This window comes from Temnothorax nylanderi, unplaced genomic scaffold, assembly GCF_030848795.1.
Source record: "Temnothorax nylanderi isolate EJ_2023f unplaced genomic scaffold, tnyl_v1.0 TNYL_tig0436_pilon, whole genome shotgun sequence".
In the NCBI taxonomy this organism is placed as follows: domain Eukaryota; kingdom Metazoa; phylum Arthropoda; class Insecta; order Hymenoptera; family Formicidae; genus Temnothorax; species Temnothorax nylanderi.
In genome coordinates this window covers 104,391-127,322 of record NW_027249498.1, presented here as the reverse complement: position 1 = coordinate 127,322, position 22,932 = coordinate 104,391, and the positions used below count along the sequence as shown (strand labels likewise).

Sequence of the window (22,932 nt, the reverse complement as noted above, 5' to 3'; positions counted from 1 at the left end):
ATAAATATCAGCATATCGTTTCTTAGCACCAGACCGGACTAAAGCATACGTATGTTTTGTGTAATTTCCATCAATAAAGAAAGCTAATGCTTCGTCTGGAGTATATTTTACGGGCTCTTGTTTTGGTGATTTATAAGCTTTTTTAATTTTTGTTCCTTTTTTTGGTGACGCAATTAACTCCTTTATCATTTCTGCTGCATCTCTACGTCCAGCAGTTCGCAAACTACATTGTGTTGCAAAACATAATTCCTCCGTACAAGTTTTCTGAGTTAATATTTCGACTCTTCTTTTCTTGGTCTTATTACTGCATTCACTGAACAATTTTCTTGGTCGACCTATTTTAGATGTTGAAGGCGTTGATGTAGGCAAAGATGCTAATGGAAAATTAATTTCTTTGTCTAACCAGTCACCATTTTTATTTAAAAAATAGTGTAGTGTACGGTTACTGACATTCCATTTGCTTTGTATTTTATAATTTAAATCTTTAAATGTAGATGTAATAGTTTTGACAAAATTTTCCGGGCAATTTTCATCTCCAATATCGCTAGTAATAAAGTTTAATAAGGCTGATGTACGATCTGAATTATTTGCACATTGATGCCAAACTTCGAAAAGACGACGTCTTGTTATTGTATACATGCCTAAGAAAAATAAAATTGCATAGATTTAATATTTAATTTATAAAATTTTATATAAATTATTTCCGATTTTTAATTATATATTTAAATTTAATTTTTTCTTTTTACAATAGAACAAATTATAACAGAACTATAATTTGGAATATGATAAACTATAACTCAAATCTCTTTAGATACATTACTTTTCTATTTGTTTTGTCTTGTTTTTATTTTTAACATTCAATTGATATCATTTCTCCTCTATGTCCAACAGTAGCTTATAATAAAAATATTGGATTTTTCAATAATATAAATATATATCAAAGACTATAATTTTTTGGTCCTTTTTAAGTATATCGCGGTTAAATCTGTAAATCACACATACAACAAGTAAAACATGTAAATGTCATGGTCATATTAAGTGAAAAATGAATATAATAGAAAATAGAAAGTACCTCGGTTAAAGTCACATATCAGATAATACAAAAGTCATAAAGCCTTCCTGGTTTAAAGTAATGATTCGAATTGTCATAGTGCAAGTCTCATGTTGGAGTACTTAAGCAAGGTAACAAGCGCCCACCGTGGTTCCAAACGAGCAACTGGCGAACGGAGAGATAGCTATCGAGACAACGGTGTACGATAAACAATATTAACAATAACAACGATGACACTAATTCGCAAGTGATAAACGGACATAAGTCATGTAAAAGAAAAAAAGGTTATAAATAAAGGTTATAATAAGAAAATATGGAAATAAATAAATTGTGAGAAAAATAAAGACATAAAAAAATGAAATGAATAAGGCATGTCGAAATAAATAAAATGTAAAATAAATAACGTATGAAATAAAGACATTATAAAGCGGCTATCACGGAATCATATAATACATTTAAATTTTCCGTATCTTTTTGCGCATTAATTGTATCACCATGTTTCTTGATGAAAAACATTTTCTATGTGGATAACTAGATAGATAATTAATATATCGTCCCGAGAAAGTGGGTTTCCGATACCAATTAGTTATAAGTCTGTCACCATCTCTGATAACAGTAGTATCCAAGAAATTGATTGATTTATCAGATTCTATTTCTTAGGTGAATTTTGATCGAAGATGGTAGTCGTTAAAGATTTTTAGTGTATCAATAATATAAATAATATAAACTTGTGATATTTCTTTCTAAATCAATTTCGAGATATTTATGAAAAACCATAGATAGATGTCAATATCAAGAGACACGGTAGGCTCGCCAAGTACACGCGCAGCGCGAGACCGTCTCGTGTATCTTTACGCAAACGGACGAGTTGCGAGTTCTAAAAAACGCTGTATATATGAAACCGGCACTTAGTGGTAGCTAGTTTTAAAAGGATAAAACTCAGAAATGTCTAAGGAATAATATGCTGGTGAAATGACGGCAGCGTTCCGCAGCGTTTTTTTTTGTAGACCTTTCTAAGTTTCATACTTTGAAAATTTCATAATTAAAAATCGGCAATGTTTGACTTAAAATACCGCTATTATTAAAAAACTATTATGAAAATTTGTTAATAAAATTTAAAAATATATACCTTTTTCTATATTTATCTAATTTGAAGTTTTAATATTCTTCAATATAAGCAGAATACTTCTTTATTTCGCAAGCGCTGCTAAAGTAATGATTTAACGTTTTGCGAAATGACATTTATACGACGTATTCAAACGATTGTTATAACACAACTACAAGTGTAAATGGTAAATATTTTGTAGAAAATGAACTATCAGATATCTTTCTTAAAAATATAATCGTTTATTTTAAGAAATATTAATCTTCGAAAATCGACTTTTGTCCAGCTAGATTGCCGTTTTGGCCCACTGTGCGCTGTGCGTCCACGCGACGGCACCCGCGACTGCCCCTGCCAGGCTCACGCGGAACTCCTCATCCTCCGATAACGCCGCCCGCGTCTCGCCTCGCCGGGCCGTCGCTCTTGAGCCTCTAACGGGTGGGCCGTAATTCCCCGCCGACAGCTGGTTTCCGATGCGGTGTCCTCCTCTTCGATCGGTGGGGGCGCCGCTCATACAAATAATTACAAATAATAAATACAATATCTCAATATGCTAACTAATGCCCCTTGGAGATCTCGACGCTCGGTATACTCCCGGCCCGTCATTGAGCGCGAACCCCGCGCCTTGTGACGGCGCGACGCTGTAATGCCCGTATCGCGGGCCGAGCGATATAACTCGCGACACGGTGGTTCGTAGTGACGTGTTTCAATTATGGAGCACTGCAAGGTAAGTTTTATCTATACTGCTATTATACTTTTATTACGCTTCTTTCTGACTACAACTCTCTCGCAATATTATTCGAATGCGCTGAGTGAGTATTACGTCCTCCGTAATGCGAAGGAGTTGGCTCGAGGAAACTGGTGCCGGAGGGGCTGGCGTTTCTGCAGGAGCGTCACTTGGGGGTGCACTCGTGGGCCCGTACCTAGGGCCGGACTCTACAGCGCGACTCTCGGTCTGCGGGATGTCAAAAATGCGCGGATCGAATGTTCCGCTGGAATAAAGGAGGCGTCGCAGCTTCCTTATCTGTCTCGCGCGTCCGGCGCGGCACCCTCGACGTCGACCCATGGGCCCTGCCCGGCAATTCGCAAACTGAATGTCGTCATTATATCGAGTTCGAATATTACGCATAAACTCACTTACCTGTTAGGCAACTCCGGCGAAAAATTATTTAAGTGTATATAGAGCCGGTGGCAGGCACTTGCTTTTCTGAAAAGCACCCGTGAGAGGAGATTTATTTCTATTCTATAGCTGTGATTCTTATATTTCGCGCGTGATTACTCGGAGGGGTAACGCACAGTGAATTTGTGTAAGGATGCCCTTTTCTTTTGTGGGCTTGAGCGAGAAAGGATAACAGTGACAGGGCTAAAATAGGGTCCTCGGGTGTCCTTAAAGTTCGCCCAGATGAAGGCGCGTCGATGAGGCGCCCGAGTTAGGTTGCAGTGTTTGGAACGGTGCCATCGTTCGCCCCGAAGAAAGCGCACGAAGCGTAAAGAAGTCGCGGCGAGTTCGCTCTACGAAGGCGCACAGCGCAAGCGGACGCGGGATCGCAGCGAGTTCCATGCAATGTCCTATTTCGTGCAAATAGGACATATATTGCATGGAAATATCGTGTAAAGTGGCTCTCTGCAATTCCCACAGAAACGACCGCTTAACTCGTTGTGCGGGCCGGTTTATGTTTTCGCACGGCGTACAGTTATGGATCATCATTATCGTCAATCGATGCAATGCATGACATACATCTGACGTATGATCCACCATTCGTATAATAGAAGTGTATCATGCAACACCTCGTGCGTCCGTTTACGACCAATATTTCCAGACGATATACGGTACGATATTCATGCTCTCCGTGTTTGTCATTGGAATCACTTTCATAATTGCTGTCGTCCAACAGCGCGTGTTCTTTTTCTTCTTCTTCTTCTTCTTCTTCGCCCGACAGCGCGTGTTCTTCTTCTTTAGCCACTATGTCATCAAAATAATCGGCCATTTTTACGCAATATATTACAAAAAAAAATAAACTTGATGACTGTACAAAATATGTATATCAAGAGACACGGTAGTGTTTCGTGCCAAGTACACGCGCAGCACGAGACTCTTTCACACGAACGCACGAGTGCAAGTAACCGAGATTTTGAGATTTGCTTCACCCGATGTGTAGGTATACTATGATTGGTGGATATCTCTCAACATGATGGTGGAAACAGGGATGGACAAATTCTTTGTTTTTTTCTTTTTTTGCATGGAGGCCCTACTGAAAAAAATCATGTGAGAACACACATGAGACCTCATATGTGCTCTCATATGAGGTCTCATACACTAACACATATAAATTCTCTTATGAGATCTCATATCATGTATCGTGCCAAAATCTCATATGAGATCTGAAATGCGATCTTATATGAAATCTCATATATCATATAGGTTCTACGTTTTATAATTTCATAATGTGTGTGTGAATTGTTGATTAAAAATAAAATATTTTAATATTATTAAAAAGGATATAAGAAATAGTGCATATATAAAATAATGATTTGATATTGAACAGTAGAAATCATACTGATAGCTAATAAAGTGAGAAGTAATATTTTAGAAATTTTATAAGTAAATCTAGCAATAATAAAATGTAACTTCGTAACTTTTGAAATGTAATGAACTGTAATTGTTCTAAGTATATGGCGGTCATTATTTTTCTATCTAAAGAATACTAACTTGATATTAATTTTTCATTGATAGTTTTAAATAATGTAATTAAAACATACAATAAAATTAAATATTATTTATTAAATAATATGTATGTACATTTTAAGATAATATATATTATATCAAAGTAATAATATTTAAATTACATTAATAAACCTTATCTAAAGTTTTTAAACTTGCGAGATAAATTGAGGATCTAGATGACAAACTCGCTCTACATTCGAAAACGGATAAAACTATTCTCCAAGCGTTAAGCATTAAATACTAAACCTTAATTAAATTTTTCAAACGTAAAACATTTAATGATTTAACATTAATATAAAATATTATATTAAAAAAAAAATTTTATGACTCAGCATAACAAAAGTACTTAATAATAATGAAAAACAACTTTTATGTGACTTTGTAAAGTGATTTACGAAGATCTCTTATTTTATAACCAATCTGTTTGTTTAAGTCTCTTAGAATTTTCGCTTTCTTCGTTGAATGTCCGTAAGTTTTATTTAGATAATCTTTAAATAGGCCTAAACAATAAAAAAGAAATCAATAATTATTTTTATTTTCAAATCATGATTATTATATGTATAATACTTACGTCGTAAAATACTATATTTTTGAGGAGTAAAACGTTTTCTAGGAGACCTATTTTCAAGTTCGGTAGTTATCCTTGATGTTTGAAACAACGATTTACCAATGCTTCTCTTGTCCACAAAATTTCCAACAACTCTCTTAGAAATACCCAATGACCTCGATGTTTCATATATTCCCAGAAAGCTAAATTTATCATTTTTCCGCAACCAATATATATCTAAAAAATATTTTCGTTGTAGATTTGTCAAAAACATCAGTTAATGTTAAAAGTTTATATACTAGTTATTGCTTACTAATTAATAAACTTTTATTAATCAGAAGCATTGCTTTCATATAAGATAAATAAAATTAAAAATTAAATAAAACCGTGAATTCGAAATTAGGTAAATTTTCTAAATAATTGTTCATTGTACTATTGATGAAATCGTACCATTCATGGTGATTATCATATGTTAATACCATAAAATAGTAGAGAATAAAATAGTAAAATATAAAATAATAAAATAGTAGAGAATACTTGATAGAGAATAATTGATATAATTAGGAATGCAGCGTTCATTCATAATTGTACCTCGTCACCTTCGATGTCGTATAACTGCTTTTCTTCAGGATTTACGTCCCTTGTATCAGGACGCATTGAGTTGTCATACTCATTTGCAGCCTCTTCATCAGAATCGTATGGTGCATCTAAATTATGAAAAAATTGACAAATACTGTTTTCACTGTTTTATAAAAGTTTGAAAAGTTTCAAGTTTTATACGTTATTTACTATTTTTTGTTTTTAAATTACACGAGTATTAAAGTAAATCAATTGTGTAATGAACAAATCTACTACAATTTACAATTCAGGTTGTAATTATAACTATTGAGACAACTTTTTATCAAGTATTTATAAATATACCTACAATAATATACCTTGTAATTTTAATCGGTAAACCTTGTTTCTTCTGAATCGTGGTCTATGTCGTGGAGTCTCAGTAATTCCTATTAATACAAATTATTCAGTTTAGTCTTATTCGAAATGAATTAAAAAGACATCTATTTAATTTTATAATTTCTTATATGATGTTCTATCATGGTTTATACTCTGATTGTCATTGTGATTGTATCATCTTCTTGATTTTCAAATATTCGCGATTGTTTTGCTACATATTGCCTGACTCGTTATTTTCTGTGTCACTTTCATCTTCGGAATGTCTGCTTCTACCGGCAGACTAATCTTTGTTCTCTCTAAATTCTGTCGTTTTTTCTGTAACATCTAGAATAAATAATAACAAATGAAAATGTAGCTTTAGATAGTAATTGATTAAAATATAAGTCCAATTTTCCGAGATTTCAATAGCAACGACAATATCAGTACAATAACTGTACACTGATTGATCATTTTCATCTTCTAAAGACAGGTCCTCAACATTATGCGAGGACTTTGTACATTTTTTGGATTGCGTTTCATTTGAAGGCCTAGGTTGTGGTGATATTTCGTGTGTAGAATGATCTGTTGTATCTTCATCATTGTCAGATAGTGGATTTAAACATTTTCTATTACTTAAAAATTTTTCTAGTTGCTGTTTCCCATTATGTGCTTTACCTAATTTTTTTAGTTTCTGTTTCATAATCTATAAGCAATAATACTAACATATTATTTAAATTAATGAAAACTTTTTGAAATTTAAGCAAAATTAATTTTTACGTTGTCAAATATATATTAGGCTCCTAGGTACCGACCGCGGCCATTTTGAAACGTGATGTCAGAAGCAAGAAATTTTACGGTGACAATTGCAAACTACTGTAAAATAAAGAAATCTTTCAATAAAAACACACTACAAATCGTTTTAACACACTACAGTGTGCTATAGCGACCTACAGTGTGTTTTAATCAAAATATCTTTTTATTTGACAGTAAATTGCAATGTAATTTTCGTGTAATTTCTCGCTTCTGACGTTTCGATTTCAATATGGTCGGCGAGGGACCAGGAGCCTTAAACATGTATGAAGAATTTAATGTACTTGTATGATCATTTTACCTTAAACACTTACTTTGATATTCTTTTTGATGTTTTCTGTTTTTCTTCCATTTTTAATCGCAGTTGTTGAAGAGCATCACTATGGCGTTTTTTTGAAATTTATATCTCCCTTTTTATTTAATAAATGTTCTTCACCTTGAAAAAAAAATTATTTTTCATAAAAAATGCATGTTTTTTACTTCATGAATTTTATAATTATTTATTACAATTTATAAAAGTTTGCGGACAACTAATATTTTTGTATATGTAATATATAAATGTAAGTAGTTGAGATAACTGAAATTACTGATATTTACAAAACTTATTACTGATTTTAGAATTTTATTTATTTTTTAAAGAGATATTAATATAAAAAAATATTTAACAACTCTTAGAAGTAATGAGTAATTACTAATGACAAATAAGAAAGTAAATCTTTAAAATATGCTACGTATAGATTAAATACATTTCAGACTCATAGCTTTTTGATAACATTCTCAAAATTTAAGTCAAAGAATTAAATAAATACCATTATAAGATTTATTATTAATTACTTTTACTTATATTTATGAAAAAAACATGAAGAAGTGTTTTAATTATAAACATATTATATTAATGGCTGTCACTTACTTCCGACAGATAATACCTCAGCTGGTGATAGATGAAAATTGTTCTTCTGATTATCATATCTTTTTACATAATATGGTTCATTGAAACAAATTTTCCCATTAAAGTTTTCTATATCTTTGGTAGATATGATCTCAACTTTTCTCCTTTCATCGGAATAGAAACGAATAGCAGCATGTGTTGGTTCAGATATTGCTATCATATTCGTATCCATAATTACCTATTAGGAAAAAATGATACATTATTATTGCTTAATATTTTATATGAAAATGTAAGAACATATTTTATGATACAAAATTTAGATATAATTATAACCATTAATGGTTACAATTGTAGTCAATGAAACAGATATATTTTATTAAAATAAAATAATATAATAATACCTATTATCCTCGATGGTATCACAGAATTTGTTTTCTTTGACGAAGCCTTTTTATTCTGTTGCTGTTACACATTTAACCCGCGTGTTCGTAAAATTCGTGATTTCACATTCACAAGTTTTCTATGACCGCTGTTACACGGCGCCGTTAATCGGGTTTAATAACATCGGTAGTTCTTAGACTAGCCAATCACACTCATTCTTCAGAAGAAGGGAATAGCTGTGATTTGCCAGCCTAAGAACTACCGATGTTATTAAACCCGACGTGTAACAACGGTCTATGACTGCGTTCGATTTAGCGCGTATTACATCCTGTCGGATAGGACCTGTCCTCGCCTCTCGGGCTGTGTTCCGATATTCACTGCCAGTACTGCAAATCTATAGTTTATGTCACGCACATTATAGATTTTAGGTACTGACAGTGAATTTCGGAACACAGCCTCGGTAGCATTTGGTAATATGGGTGAGGGAAATAGTGGGGATGGTCTCGTGACGCACGTCGCACACACAAGGATGCCAGCAGCCAGACTGGCGGTTTTCGACAGCCACTGCCAGCCAGTGGTGGGGATGGGCAGAGATGCCAACTTTACGTTTCAGCAGCCAGCTTCGAGCGTCGAGCGGTAGAAGAAGATAGACAGATCTCTGCTGTCTAACCGACAATCGGAAAACCGCCAATCTGGCATCCTTGGTGCAAGGGGCTTTAAAGGAAAAATTTTTGAAGGTTGCTGATGCAACTTTACGTTTTGAAATAACCTCGCTCCTAAGTGGGCATAAGATATCGCTATTTGGCCGTATTGTGTCTCGGCAGAGATCAGGTGCCAGAAAAATTAAGAAGAAGAAGAATAGTGCCTCCGTGTATCATGTTATCCTTGTTGTTCACCAGTTAAACAAATATAAAAATTCATTGATACATGGTATGTATAACACATGGTATATAATTTATAATTTTTATTATATATCATTATAAAAGTATGTACCTACATATCGTAAATGTTTCACAATTTCTTTTTTATAGGTTAACGTTCACATTACCTGGAATTTTTTGTTATTTACCTCTTATACTTTCTTTTGAATTTAATAGGTGAGTGTTGATGAAGAATATAATAAATAGTTTTTATTATCTTTGAAATCAACTTATAATGATTTACAAATGTAATTAATAGCCGTATGTTTATTCAATTTTTTATTAATATATTAAATAATGAATATCTGTGAAACAATTGTACATAATTTTACTATTTCATGTACGTATCAGAAAATATTTTGATAAGTTATTAATATCTGAAGAAATATCGTTATATTTTATTAATTCAGTTAATACGTCAAATAAAAAAAAATTATTTCAAAACTAGAAATTACTATTCTTATTTATCGGTTACTATGGAGAAATATTTTAGTCATTTTTAATTTCATACATTTAACAGGAGAATAAGAGATGTTAAATAATTCATTGTTTATACACTCGCGTGCTATGTGTTCAATTCCTCTCGAATATTGTTGTATGGTTTATAAATTTATTAATAAACAATATTAATATTGTATTGTATGTAGAAAATTCTGCACGAATTATGGTTGAGAAACATCCCAGAAGATATAAAAATTATTTGCGCTCATGCAATATATGTAGAAGATGTTAGTCCAAGGATTAAGAAAAGATTAAAATATAAATCTGTAATGCCAGCATATAGTCTTGTAAGTAATTGTTAAGTAAACCTACATTATTTTAACGATTAAAGGTTTCGTCATAAAATTGAAACATATCCGTGCTGGGAATGGCCAATAATAGTCGAATAACTTATTAAGGTACAACACAGCTGAAAAATGGACTAATTATTGGATTTTTTGCATATGGTAGAAATAAGTGATTTTTCTTTTTTTAATTTGTTTCTAAGAAAATGTGTAATAATTACTTTTATTTATTATTTTTTGCAAAATTAAAAAATATCAATCGATCCTGTAGGAAAAATGAAGAAAAATGTGTCTACAACATTTCTTTGTAACAGATTTACGTTTGCCTCAAACAATTAAAGATATATATCACAAACAATTAAAGTGTAATATCTTGTGATGAAATTCTTCGTATAAAAATTCCTGATGGTATCTTCCTCATTGAATATGTAGACGAATTAGCAGCTTTTATAGAGACAACCCAATTGCGGTGAAATAATGTGATTTGCCCTGTTAACTTCTGGACGGATTATTTTTTTTTATCAGTCGTAATATAGTTATATCGATTTTTACACGAAATCGATTGGATTGAAATGTGGAAATTGGTACCAAAATTAAGACTGAATCAATTGAATTTTTATTGGTTTTAATCGACTTTTTCTGCTTTTTGTAATAATACCTACAAACAATAGTTGTATAAAAATCACAGAACCTTATATTTGTAATGTCTATAAATTATATTTCATAATGCCATTTTTATCCAATCGCTTTTATAGTTCTCAGTGAGATACTTTCATATACCATGTAACAAGTTATAAAAGTAGCTACTAAATTAAATTTTTTTCAAAATAACATTTGTCGAATACAGCGAATAATATTTATAAATAAAGTTTATTATGAAAATAAAAATAAATAAATATTAATCATTTGTTTTAGAATTTTGAAGACGTCGATAATGCTACAAAAAGTCATCAAAATGTTGAAATGGAAGGGGCTCATTGCACGAATAGTAATACATCTTTTAATAACAATGTCGATACAATGCACGAAATTTTAAATAATGACGAAGAAATGGAAGAAGTTCAACAATTCATCAACATCATAGATGAAGAAAAGAAATTTATTGACGATCAACGTGAAGTGCTACAGGATTCAATTCACAATATTCATGAAATTCAGCAAATAACAAATGTTAATTCCACTGATATCTATGATGACCAGGTTAACAAATTTAATAACAAATAATTTTTTAAATATTATTTAAATAACTTTTCCATTCATTCATAATGCTCATCTATATACAAATTTCAAATTACTACTATTTTACTGGAATGTACTTTTCCTAAAAAATTATTAATTATTCAATAATATTGAATATTATAAACACAAAGTTGTTTTCTGATTACACTACAACAATAATTAATTAATAAGCTTTCTTTATGACAAAGTCAATTGTTAAACATGCTTCAATAAAATTCAAAAACAATTTCAAAATGTATTTAATAATAAATAAAAAATGTTTCAGATTTATTGTAGAAGAAGCCAACAACTGGAATGGGATGTGAATATATATGACGATTTAAGAGATTACGATGATAAAGATAATGATATTTGCCGCTCACGAAATCTAAAAGATTTTATTTGTAACGATGATTTTTTAGCTCGTATTGATATTTGTGTTGATAAATCAAGAAGCGAAATATTTTTGATGGTTCTTGAGCATAGCTTAAGACATAGGTCATCTTTAAGTGAAATATGTAGTTTACTGAGACTTATTAATACCATTTTTTCACGAACATTGTTGCCTGATACAAGATGGATATTTGACAATATTGTAAATTCGAAAAGTACATTAGAGTATCATGGAATATGCCCTAATTGTAGTAAATATCTTGGAAAAATAAGAGATTTAAAATCTTCTATGACTTGTGAAGTATGTTTAGGAATAGTTGAATTTGATGGTCCATCATCTTCAAATATTTTCTTACTCATCGATCCAACAGAAAGTATTAAACTGTTACTGGAAGATAATCAACAATATTATGAATACATTATAAAAGAAAGAAAATATGATGGAAGAATTAGAGATATATTTGATGGCAAATGCTACAGATCTTTTGTAAAAAGTTTACCTACTAATGAAAGGCACAATTACGTTACAACTATTTTCAATACTGATGGCGCACCTCGTTTTGAATGCTCCCAGTACTCTATCTGGCCTATATATTTACAGTTGAACGAAATTCCTGTTGAATCGAGATTAAAACGAATCATAACTTGTGGTATGTGGTTTGGCAAGAACAAACCTGAAATGACAGCCTTCTTACAACCTTTTACTGACACAATAGTTCGATTATCAACGGAAGGTATTGATTGCACTATTAATAATGAGAAGCGTTTGATTAAAGTCTACACTTTAATTTGTTGCGTTGACTCGGTTGCGCGGGCTCCTATGCAAGGAGTTAAATTGTTTAATGGACAGTATGGATGTAATTGGTGTTTACATAAAGGCGAGTGGTACGAAGGTAGTATGAGGTACCCCATTTTACAATCTTGTCCAGAAGAAAGAACCAAGAGAAATATGATTGAGTTTATGACAAGGGCTACAATCGAAGAATGTGACGATGTTTATGGAGTGAAGTGTACTTCACCTCTAATCAATTTACCTTATTTTGATATTGTACAGGGATTCGTTCCTGATTACATGCATTCTTGCCTTAGTGGTGTTGGAAAGCAAATCACGAAGTATTTTTTAAAGTGATAGAAACATCAACAGTGGAAGAAATGAACAAAATTCTGTTACAGATAAAAGTTCCCCATCAAATAGGTCGATTGAGTAGATCTTTTGATGATATTAATCAGTGGAAAAGTAGAGAATGGGAAAACTTCATTCTTTATTATAGTCTGCCATTATTTCGATTGACTTTAAATGAACGCATGGTGAAATATTGGATTTTGTTTGTTGAAAGCTTGCATACATTACTAAGATGTGATATAAGCATTAATGATTTGAATAAAGTTGATGAAGACTTATACAAGTTTGCATTTTTAACAGAAAAACTATTTTCAAAGAAAGGTATGACTTTTAATGTGCATCAACTTTTTCACATATCACAAAGTGTTCTTAATTGGGGACCTCTTTGGGCTCACTCTACGTTTCCCTTCGAATCTGCAAATCACGATACACTTCAAGCAATTTATTGCGCAAAAGGTGTAAATTTACAAATCGTCCGTTACATTAACATGCAACATAGTGTGCATGTTTTACGTAATAGTATATACCCTCATGCTTCACCTTTAGTAATCGATTATTGCGAGGAACTGTCGACTAAAAAAATTCAAAAAAGTTGTAAGCTAGCGACAGTAACATATTTAGGAAATGGAACAAGTATCGATAAAAATACCTTAAAAGATTTTAATGTTTGTGTAAAATCTACAATAGTATACGAAAGAGTTGTAAAAGATGGCTGTCTGCTTATGTCATCGACAAGAAAAAATAAACGTTCTGACAACAGTTTCGCAATGCTCTCCGACAATACCTTTATTCGAATACTCTATTTTTTAGTAGATAATAAAAATAAAAAAGAAATTACTCTTTGTAATATTGTGAATACATCAACTTCAATATGTAATTTTTTAACTTTAATACGTAATATTGGAACTGAAATTATAGCTATAGAAACAAAAAATATTAAACAAGTATGCGTTTTTATACAAGTACATGAAAATTGCTATATAGCAACATTGCCAAATAGTTATCATTATTAATGTATTTACGTATAACACTAAACATTTTAAAAATATCGTTGAAATATTAATTGTATTGTAAATATTATTGTAATATAGACAAAATAATCACAGGAATCTTATCAATACCGTGAGCATTTTAAATATCACATTACACAATATACAAAGTATAGAAAAAAAAAGTAATATGTTCAATAGTATCCATTATATCATTTATATCAATTGTATTAAATAAAATTATATCCTTTTTTAATAATATTAAAAATATTTTATTTTTAATCAACAACTTTTATTATTTTTGCACCTTTTCACCAAATATTTCAGGATATAAAATTCTACAATACTATTTCGTTAACTATTATATCTGATAATTTCTGTAAAGATCGTACACACGCATGCACGCCGTATACACACAAATTATGAAATTATAAAAGTAGAACCTATATGATATATGAGATCGCATATGAGATCGCATTTCAGATCTCATATGAGATTTTGGCACGATACATGATATGAGATCTCATAAGAGAATTATATGTGTTAGTGTATGAGACCTCATATGAGAGCACATATGAGGTCTCATGTGTGTTCTCACATGATTTTTTCAGTAGGGGGCACATCTGGCCGATAATTATATTCATGAAAGGGCCATACAGCAAATGTTATAGAATTGAGCGCCGATGACAGACTGCTATAATTTATGACCCACAATTGTCACGTCCTTTGAAGAGCTCGGGACATGGGTTTATGATACCATTCGGTGTCGAAATTTTTTATTAATAAGCAAATAGCTTACAATTGAGACTCAACGTCTAAGGGATATTACGTCTCTGTGACGTAGAAGTAGTATAGGAAGAAACGATAGAGAAAAGAGAAAAAGCGATAGAAGAAAAGTATAAAACGGTGAAGAAGAGCATTAAAATCATAGTATGCTCAAGCAAGCAAGCGAGCAACTTGAGAATATGGAGCAAGAGTTGTTGGAGCTAGTGCTTCCGCAAGACAAGACAATTCAATATTTTTTGTAATCTCGTTTTGTTCTTGAAAAATCTCGAATTTTAACTTCTTGTCTTGTCTTGCCCCGATTCTTGATACGAACAATATTGTCTTGAGTCCGCTTTTTCTTGATTTTATCTTGAAAAATCTTGTTCTTGATGACAATTTTCCTACATACCTATATTTTTCGAGAGTAGGGTAAGTTATTGTATATGTGTCGTAGGCAAATGGTTATTTTAGGAAAATAGCTTCTGACTAGGCAAATGCTATCTGCCTGGCCAAATAGCTTTCATCATTTATTCTTGCTATTTTCCTAGTCAAATGCTATTTTCCTAGGCAGATGCTATTTGACTGAACCGCTGTTAGGCAAATGGTATTCCGCGAAGCATGCATTGGTGGGTAATTCTTCAGTTTAGCTACCCCAGCACAGAAATCGATGAAATTAGGCTTATTCGACGCGTTTTTGCACGAAACAAAAGAATCTGGCAGAAAAAAGTGTCGCTCTGCCCCGCGAAGCGAGATATTAATAGTTAAAGTTGACAGGAATTAGGTTATGATTCCTGTCATACCGACGAGATGTAGCGACCATGAACATGCCCCGCGACAACTTCTCACTGATTTTAGGACACGCCTTCGGCGTATAGATTAGTGACGCGCTTTAAAAGTATTTAACTATTTAAAGCGCGTCACTGAAGTGCACCAATGCATGCTTCGCGGAATACCATTTGCCTAACAGCGGTTCAGTCAAATAGCATCTGCCTAGGAAAATAGCATTTGACTAGGAAAATAGCAAGAATAAATAGTGAAAGCTATTTGGCCAGGCAGATAGCATTTGCCTAGTCAGAAGCTATTTTCCTAAAATAACCATTTGCCTACGACATATGCACTGAGAAAAAGATCCTTGGCATTTGTTTTTAAATGGTTTAATAAGAATTTTATTAAAACATTCTACATATTAGAGCAAAGTTACTACTATACTGTATTCATACGGTAATGTTATATAGAATTAAAAATTAAATAAATTTAGTTAAGCAAACTGCAAATTGTAGTGAAATGATTTTCATTCACACTTAATATAATTATTGATGATAAATATATAAAAAATATAGTAACTTACGATTTTAATCATTTTTAATATTTAGTAATCTATATCAAATTTTTCTCAATTCTCAGTGTAAACAATTTCATTTTAAATACAATACTACAATAAAAATTCTGTTTTGTTCTTTTATTATTAAATTTTATTTCGACAAATAAAATAAACTTACTTTTTTATTATAAAAATAAATACTAAAATTTTTTATTATAATTCATAATATTATAATTATATTTTTATATACTTATAGTCATATTGACACTTGGCATATGCGATTTTTTAAAGAACTTATCATCCACGAATGGATGCAAAGCAGAGCTCTTAAAGATTCATATTTCATGGAGCATCTTTTGAGCGTCAAAATACCTGCACGGAGAAAAAGTTACGGTTGCTACAACAGAATAATAATGTTAATTTTCGCCCATCCATACAAAAGGGTTATGGAAACCATAGTACTCTGGAAGTGACCTATATGGTTGCCCTAATCTTAGTGAGGGTAGCTACTATATGGATGTTGCAACCATAATATATGGATGTTACAACCATAATGAACAAATATTTACCCGACAAAAAAATTATTTATTTCGAAATTTTATTACTATTTTTTAACTAAATTTGTTTCTTAAGATGCAGTCTATGATTATAAATATTTTCTCGTATTTGAAAAAAACACTTACCTTGGTGGGATTCGAACTCGGGACCTCTGGATCGTGAGCCAACTGCCTTACGTGGTAGACTACTTCTTAATTTAATGTGAGTGTTATATATAGTCTACATATGTCATAACCAGCGCAAATATATAATTTTTCAAAAATCATCTTAAGAAACAAATTCAATTTAAAAAGAGTAATAAAATTTTGAATTGGATGATATATGATGTAATATTTCTTAATGTCGGGTGAATGTCAGAAACCAGTGTCGGCTCATTACGAAATTTTGTGTTCATAAATATATTTATGAAAAAAGTATATTTATAAAGTTAAAACATCCTTATCAAATCCACTTTATTCTATGCAGAAATTCTTTTGCGCGCGCAATGGAACTAAACTCTCAATCATGCAGTGATTCAGTGCTGTACCGTGCAGCTATATCTTATGGATCTCTCAACCATAATATTTGTGCTGCAGACCACATAAGAGAGATAGCAATAATTCTTTGGTTGAGGCAACCATATACGAGGGTATTGTAACCGAATGTCACGTATCGTAAGAACTACGGTTATGAAAACTGTATAAATGAGCATATCTTAACAGCTACATTCAATGTAATATCAATTTAACTTGAATTCACATACATTTCTTTTTCAATCATAGAGAATGTTGTTGTAACAACCGTAGCAATTTTCTCCGTGTGATGCTTTTGAAAATAATCGCTCCACAGGTACGGAACTGGGCATAATACATAAATAGTCTCTCGCCATTTATAAGTTATGATCGATCTCAGAAAACAGTTCCGGATACCTGTAAACATATATGCAAACATATATATATGTATATGTATACAAGAATAAATTAATTATAAACTTAATTGTAAGATATGTTTACCTGTACTGTAGTAAGTAATGTATAATTAAAGTGCATATGTAAATTATTATTAATACAGTAAAAATAATTTTACTGTCATTGAATGTATCAATATATGTATCAATATTAGTTGTATACACCGGTAGTGCCGGTCGTAGGTCATATGTCAAAATAATAATATAAAAACATTAGTACTTATTGCAATGTAGTCATATGCGCGCATTTATCTATAGTATACGTAACGTTTACTATAGAAAATATGCACGTTACGGAACGCAGGGATAGTTACCTGAAGTTATCGGAATGAGGAAAATTATAATAATAAAAATCACTTTCAAATACATTATTGCTTATATAACTGACTAACACAACGGCCGACACAACATTAATCGTCTTGTACACTGACCGGTATAGTGTACACATAACAGACAAGGTGACAATGATAACTGCTCGATTTGAAATGTAGAGGACGAGGACGTAACTCTAATTTCCAATTGGCTAATTCAAATAATCGTCATTGGTTGGCATTCGATACAAAACTGTACGAATAAATAAAACGAATAAATTTGTAAAATAAAAATAATCGAGGAAAAAAATAAAAATAGAAGTGTCAAGTTTTACTGTGCAACTATGCAATTTATTCGATTTTCTGCAATATTGTCATAATCTAAAGATTACTATTTTTAACGAAAAAATTGTCTTTTTAATTTTTTTGTAAACTACATGTCTTTGATATATAAATAATAAATAAAAAATTAAAGAGTACTAAAGAAAAATTTTTAAAAAGAATTAAAATATATGAAAAAAAGGAAGATCGTGTTGATTAAAGTTGATGGGAATTATGGAGAACCTCTACATGAAGATTTATTTTTATATGACAAAATAATGTATGAGATAATTTTATTTCTTAAAATTGTCCTTAAGCACTAATTGAAAATTATGCTCTTTATCTTACAAATGCGCAACATTGTATTAAAATCACTGACAAAACTCTTTTATTTTTAATATAATTTTTAATATAATTATTTTTTTAATATAATTATTAACATGATTGATTGATTATTTAGAAATATATTTTATATCTGAGATTATAAATATAATTCGCAATATAACTAATATACATAATACTAATTTTGAAAATAGAATCTGGAATGTGTGATAACAATAATTTTTATCTTATTTTTTCAAGAATAATTATGTTACTTCCAATTAATGTAACTTAGGTAGTAAAAAAAGTATTATTTCATATCCGCTATTATATAATTGCATTTTTCTAGTTATTACACAAAAGGCATAATGAAATTTTAGTATTTCTTGGCAAGTTTCTTATAAAAGATGTATATATTTTTTTCTATAAAATATATAAAACTAAGGTCAATAAAATAAATGTAATACTGTCGTTCGATTTCTCCCATTTTTAGTTGTAATAAAATACTCTTCAGTATAGATAAATGTATATATAAAAATCTAAGACTCAGTTTTCTAGGATATATCTATCAGTTCCTTGCCTAGCACGGAATAAAAAACGTTTTAAAATATACATTTCCAATTTCTTCGTGCTAGTTTTTATCTCTAAGGTGTAAGTTTATATTAACACTTTGCCGATATAGATTTAATAAACTGACACAAATACAAATAAAAATTTTAAAAAAACTTTTTTATATTTTGAACCGTTCATAAATTTTCAAAAAATTGACGAAGTGTTAATAAGGATCTTAATCGTTTACCGCGACTATTCGTACACTATGTAAAAACGAATCAACCTACAAACTAAGAAAACTGACTGCGCTCGATAGCAAGAAATATTCTGAAGCTTTATGAATATTTCAAGCAGCCAACCAAATTTCCCTTCTCTCGACATTAACATGGGTAAACTCATTTTTATATGAATTTTTTCCACCTTATCTGTATATTAGTAATCGTAATCAATGCAACTGTTGATATATCGGTGACGATTGTCCGTCGGTCACACCTTGCGCTGCCAATTCTGCGAGCGTTCTTTCGAGGTAACTATGGTCGGGATAACCATGACCGGACGTGGACGGTCCGAGCTCGGTCTTGTGATGAATCTCGTTCCACGTGACAACGTCCTCGCGACCGGTAGTGACCGATCGGCCGATTGTGAAGATTAGCCTGCGCTCAAACGCGATTTGCAACAGCCTTAATACACGGCGGCCGAGATTGTTGTCCGGCAGGTAGCACACCCGGGGGAAGCCCACGGCATAATACGCCTGGCCCGGATTCGGATGTTCGTTACCTTGAATTCCAGATGGAATACTGAAAAAAATTAAAATTAAGATCGATATACCAGCGCAGGTTTGCGATTGTTTCTCCCGCGAGTATATTTATACAGAAAAATAAATATTAATCCATATCTTATGCATTTCAAATCAGATTCATTTAAAATTCAGTTAGTTTATTTCGAATAAAATCTATTCAAAATTGTCTTAAAACTGTCGATATACAGAAACCTTTCTAGGGAATAATTACGACGTGAGATTTATATAAGTGGATTTTCTATAGAAATTAAAAATAAAAGATTTGGGGAAGTACTTCACAACTTGTGAATTTTTTCGACTTGGTTTGTAAATTTGTGCGATAAATATAGGTTGTCTCTTTTCTATACTTACTCATAAGTGATTTGTACGGTATTGGTGTTCGGGAAGCCCGGTAATGCTCGCGGTATCCGCGTCCAGTTCATCATACCCGGCGGCTGATTGCCTCTCTTCTCGCCGTAGATCATACGGCAAACTGGACACTGTATGTACATAGGTGGCTGCTGGCAGCTAAGCATCGCGTTTAAACACGCCAAGTGCAGTCTGTGTCTGCAACGCGTCAGTTCGACTGTCAGTGGCTCCGGAGCGCCCAGGCACACCGGACATGAATCGGAGCCGTCGCTTTCCACTACCTTCACATATTGGGATATCACGTCCGATGTGGCGTCCATTCCTACGGGATTAATTAATATTAGATATATTTATAGATTTATCTAATATCCACTTCGGACACTATGACGTTTGAGAAAAATACCAACTTATTTAAATATAAGTATACAAATGCGTGCAAATATTAAGGTAAGTGTAATTTCGATTGATGAATACACGACTATATAAATAAGTTATTGCTTTATCATATTCAAAAAAATGTAAATTTATAGATGATTGAATAACTAAAACGAGTAAATAAATAATTTTTGTAAGCGCGCACCGAGAATGGAGTCCTTGAACGCGTCGTCGCTTCCCATGCTGCTGTCCAGCAAATCTACCGGATTCTCGTGACTCAAATACGTGGACACGGTGTCCACGCTTGGCCTGCGACCGCTTTTGATGCTGCTGGAATCGACGTCCAGCACCATATCCCAGGTCTTCCTCTTCTGACCGGACTCCACGTTCGTCGCCGCAGGATTGTTCTCGATGCCATGTTTGCTGCTGAATATGTTGAAGTTACTGAGAATAACGCGCGCGATGTTGGTCGGTCCGTTCGTCTCTCCGTTTTTACCCTAAAAAAGAAAGGCAACTCGCGAGTGAGATCTCCACAGGAATTGGTGCCACGTTGAAGAAAGGCTGAACTCACTTTCTTATTGTTTTTCTTCGTACTTCCGTTAGACGACTTCTTATGCGTAACCTTGACGGCGGAATTCTTGACCGTAACCGACGCGGATCTCCGCCCGGAAGTGACTTGCAATTCCTCCAGCGCGACTTTGACCAACGGATAGGGCGCCTGTTGTATGCGTCTTATCGGCCTTACGTAGCCTGTGCAGCATCTCACTTGCGTCAGATTGCAGAAGTTGATGATGTAAGGAAAACCCAAGTAAGTCTTGGAAATGTCGATGGTTTTGTCACCCTGGGAAACAATATTTTATTAGAAGATTCAAGCACAACAATTCTTTACCTTACACTATTCGTTTGCTTACTCTCGCCCATGCTTCCTCTATGAGACATTGCACTTCCATGTCGTAAGTATGCCAATCGTCCGAGTCACCTGTCCATTCCCATTTGGCACCTTTGCCGGCCGGCGAACCCGGCAGATAAAACTTTCTCCTCACATTGTGTGTCTCGTCGCCATCGTCGCTGCATTGTGTTTTTGTCTTCAAGTTGATGTAATACCTAATTTTCAAACAAATTGATGTATATTATTATTATTTTCAAGTTCAAGAATTACGGGTATAAAGCGCATGATTTAATTGCCTATTTCTGCCTCATGTATAGTTCTCATAATTTGAATTATTAGTAAAAATTCATAAAAAATATATCAGAAATTTTATATCTTTATTCGATAATAATTGAAAAAACATCAACACTTATATATTTATAAAAATAATTATATATATATAATACAATACAAAATAAAATAAAACAAATATATATATATATAATAAAAATGCTTGCGTTCTCTTATTTCTCTCTAAAAATAAACTAAAATAAAAAGTATTTGACGTCAAAAGCAATCACTGAGCAATCAATTAATAAATAAATAATAAATTTTCGATAAATAATCAACTGTAGCTAATAATTAAAATTATATGTTCGCCATATACACATCTGCCCATTCCGTTTTAACTTTTCTCCTCTCTTTTTTCTGTTTTTTTTCTTCTTTTCCCTGCAAAACCCAAACATACACCTGCCTCACTTTTTATCGCGAGGCAAGTGCAGTTAAGACGAACAGTCTACAATCGTATTTCGAACACGTGTCGCTCGGACGAACCTGTCGAGGGTGGGATCCGCATCGTTGAGGAACACCCGCGTGAGCTTCTTATAATGGGCCCGTTCGAGATGCTGCGACACGGCCGGACTATAGGGTCTCCACCGTCCGTGACGATTCTCCCATTCCCACACGACCACCGCGTGTCCGTGCTCCTGCCCCTGGGCGCTCATCCTCCTTCCCGGCGCCCCTTGCCCCTCGAACGCTCACTCTCTCCCCCGTTTCCTCCCTGTGGAATTTCACACGCACGCGCGACACACACTCACAGCGCAGCGGCAGCGTGGGAACATTTTCGAGATTTCCCACGGTCACCGTGATCCGTATCTCGTCGCCGCGAATCGAACGAACGAACGGCAAATCGGTCCAACTTCTCACCCTTCCTTGCGCGAACACTCGATGTTTTCTCCGATCCCGCGATCGTGAAAATACATCGTCCGTTGTCGGAAATTTGGGACTCCTCTCCCGTGAGAAAGAGAGAGGGAGGGGAAGAGAAACACACGCGCATCAACACGCACCTGATGCAGAGTGAGGACTGAAGCAGACTGAAAGTTGGCGCATGCGAGAGCGAGAGATGATGTCGTGGATGGTGGACGGTGGACGCGCAGATACGCGGGTTCGATAGGTCGATACGCGAGTTATCTCAACGTCGTCTCTTCGAGAATGCTCGCGACCGCGAATCGAGCGATCGAAGAGAAATCAATCGAGCCACCAAGGACGGCCGACGGTTTTAGAGCGACCCCGACCCAAAGG

The 22,932-nt window shown here is 33.1% G+C and overlaps 2 protein-coding genes and 2 long non-coding RNA genes across 7 annotated transcripts; 1 reads left to right on the top strand and 3 right to left on the bottom strand.

The window, feature by feature from the left end:
- Positions 1-5,208: 5,208 nt before the first annotated feature.
- LOC139782735 (uncharacterized) lies at positions 5,209-6,624 on the bottom strand. 3 transcript variants are annotated; one of them, XR_011720977.1, is made up of 5 exons: positions 6,595-6,624; positions 6,361-6,429; positions 6,017-6,132; positions 5,450-5,662; positions 5,209-5,378 (listed from the first exon to the last, which is right to left on the bottom strand). It is a non-coding gene; the product is annotated as an uncharacterized lncRNA (long non-coding RNA). The 3 variants fall into 3 exon arrangements; XR_011720976.1 differs by lacking the exon at positions 6,595-6,624 and adding an exon at positions 6,532-6,550; XR_011720975.1 differs by lacking the exon at positions 6,595-6,624 and having other exon boundaries at positions 6,361-6,525.
- A 949-nt stretch (positions 6,625-7,573) lies between these two features.
- LOC139782732 (uncharacterized) lies at positions 7,574-8,846 on the bottom strand. 2 transcript variants are annotated; one of them, XR_011720972.1, is made up of 4 exons: positions 8,764-8,846; positions 8,459-8,586; positions 8,079-8,295; positions 7,574-7,604 (listed from the first exon to the last, which is right to left on the bottom strand). It is a non-coding gene; the product is annotated as an uncharacterized lncRNA (long non-coding RNA). The 2 variants fall into 2 exon arrangements; XR_011720971.1 differs by lacking the exon at positions 8,764-8,846 and having other exon boundaries at positions 8,459-8,675.
- A 220-nt stretch (positions 8,847-9,066) lies between these two features.
- Positions 9,067-13,637, top strand: LOC139782731 (uncharacterized). Its single transcript, XM_071721767.1, has 5 exons — positions 9,067-9,368; positions 9,470-9,535; positions 10,006-10,146; positions 11,059-11,343; positions 11,648-13,637. Exons 3-5 carry the CDS (start codon positions 10,129-10,131, stop codon positions 12,881-12,883), a joined length of 1,539 nt encoding a protein of 512 aa, XP_071577868.1. The 5' UTR covers positions 9,067-9,368; positions 9,470-9,535; positions 10,006-10,128; the 3' UTR covers positions 12,884-13,637.
- Positions 13,638-17,212: 3,575 nt separating this feature from the next.
- On the bottom strand, positions 17,213-22,782 carry Dx (deltex E3 ubiquitin ligase). The gene is made up of 6 exons (XM_071721762.1): positions 22,186-22,782; positions 21,395-21,587; positions 21,055-21,324; positions 20,689-20,980; positions 20,112-20,430; positions 17,213-19,758 (listed from the first exon to the last, which is right to left on the bottom strand). Exons 1-6 carry the CDS (start codon positions 22,353-22,355, stop codon positions 19,407-19,409), a joined length of 1,596 nt encoding a protein of 531 aa, XP_071577863.1. The 5' UTR covers positions 22,356-22,782; the 3' UTR covers positions 17,213-19,406.
- Positions 22,783-22,932: the final 150 nt, after the last annotated feature.

What these genes read in the sequence shown, in the direction of transcription:
- LOC139782731 (XM_071721767.1), top strand. An exon ending in CTGATATCTATGATGACCAG is followed by an intron (nt 11,344 to 11,647) that starts GTTAACAAATTT and finishes AAAATGTTTCAG; the next exon opens with ATTTATTGTAGAAGAAGCCA.
- Dx (XM_071721762.1), bottom strand. Translation starts at nt 22,355, where the DNA reads ATGAGCGCCCAGGGGCAGGAGCACGGACACGCGGTGGTCGTGTGGGAA. An exon ending in CGAAGAAAAACAATAAGAAA is followed by an intron (nt 20,981 to 21,054) that starts GTGAGTTCAGCC and finishes TTTCTTTTTTAG; the next exon opens with GGTAAAAACGGAGAGACGAA. An exon ending in ACCGTACAAATCACTTATGA is followed by an intron (nt 19,759 to 20,111) that starts GTAAGTATAGAA and finishes AATTTTTTTCAG; the next exon opens with TATTCCATCTGGAATTCAAG.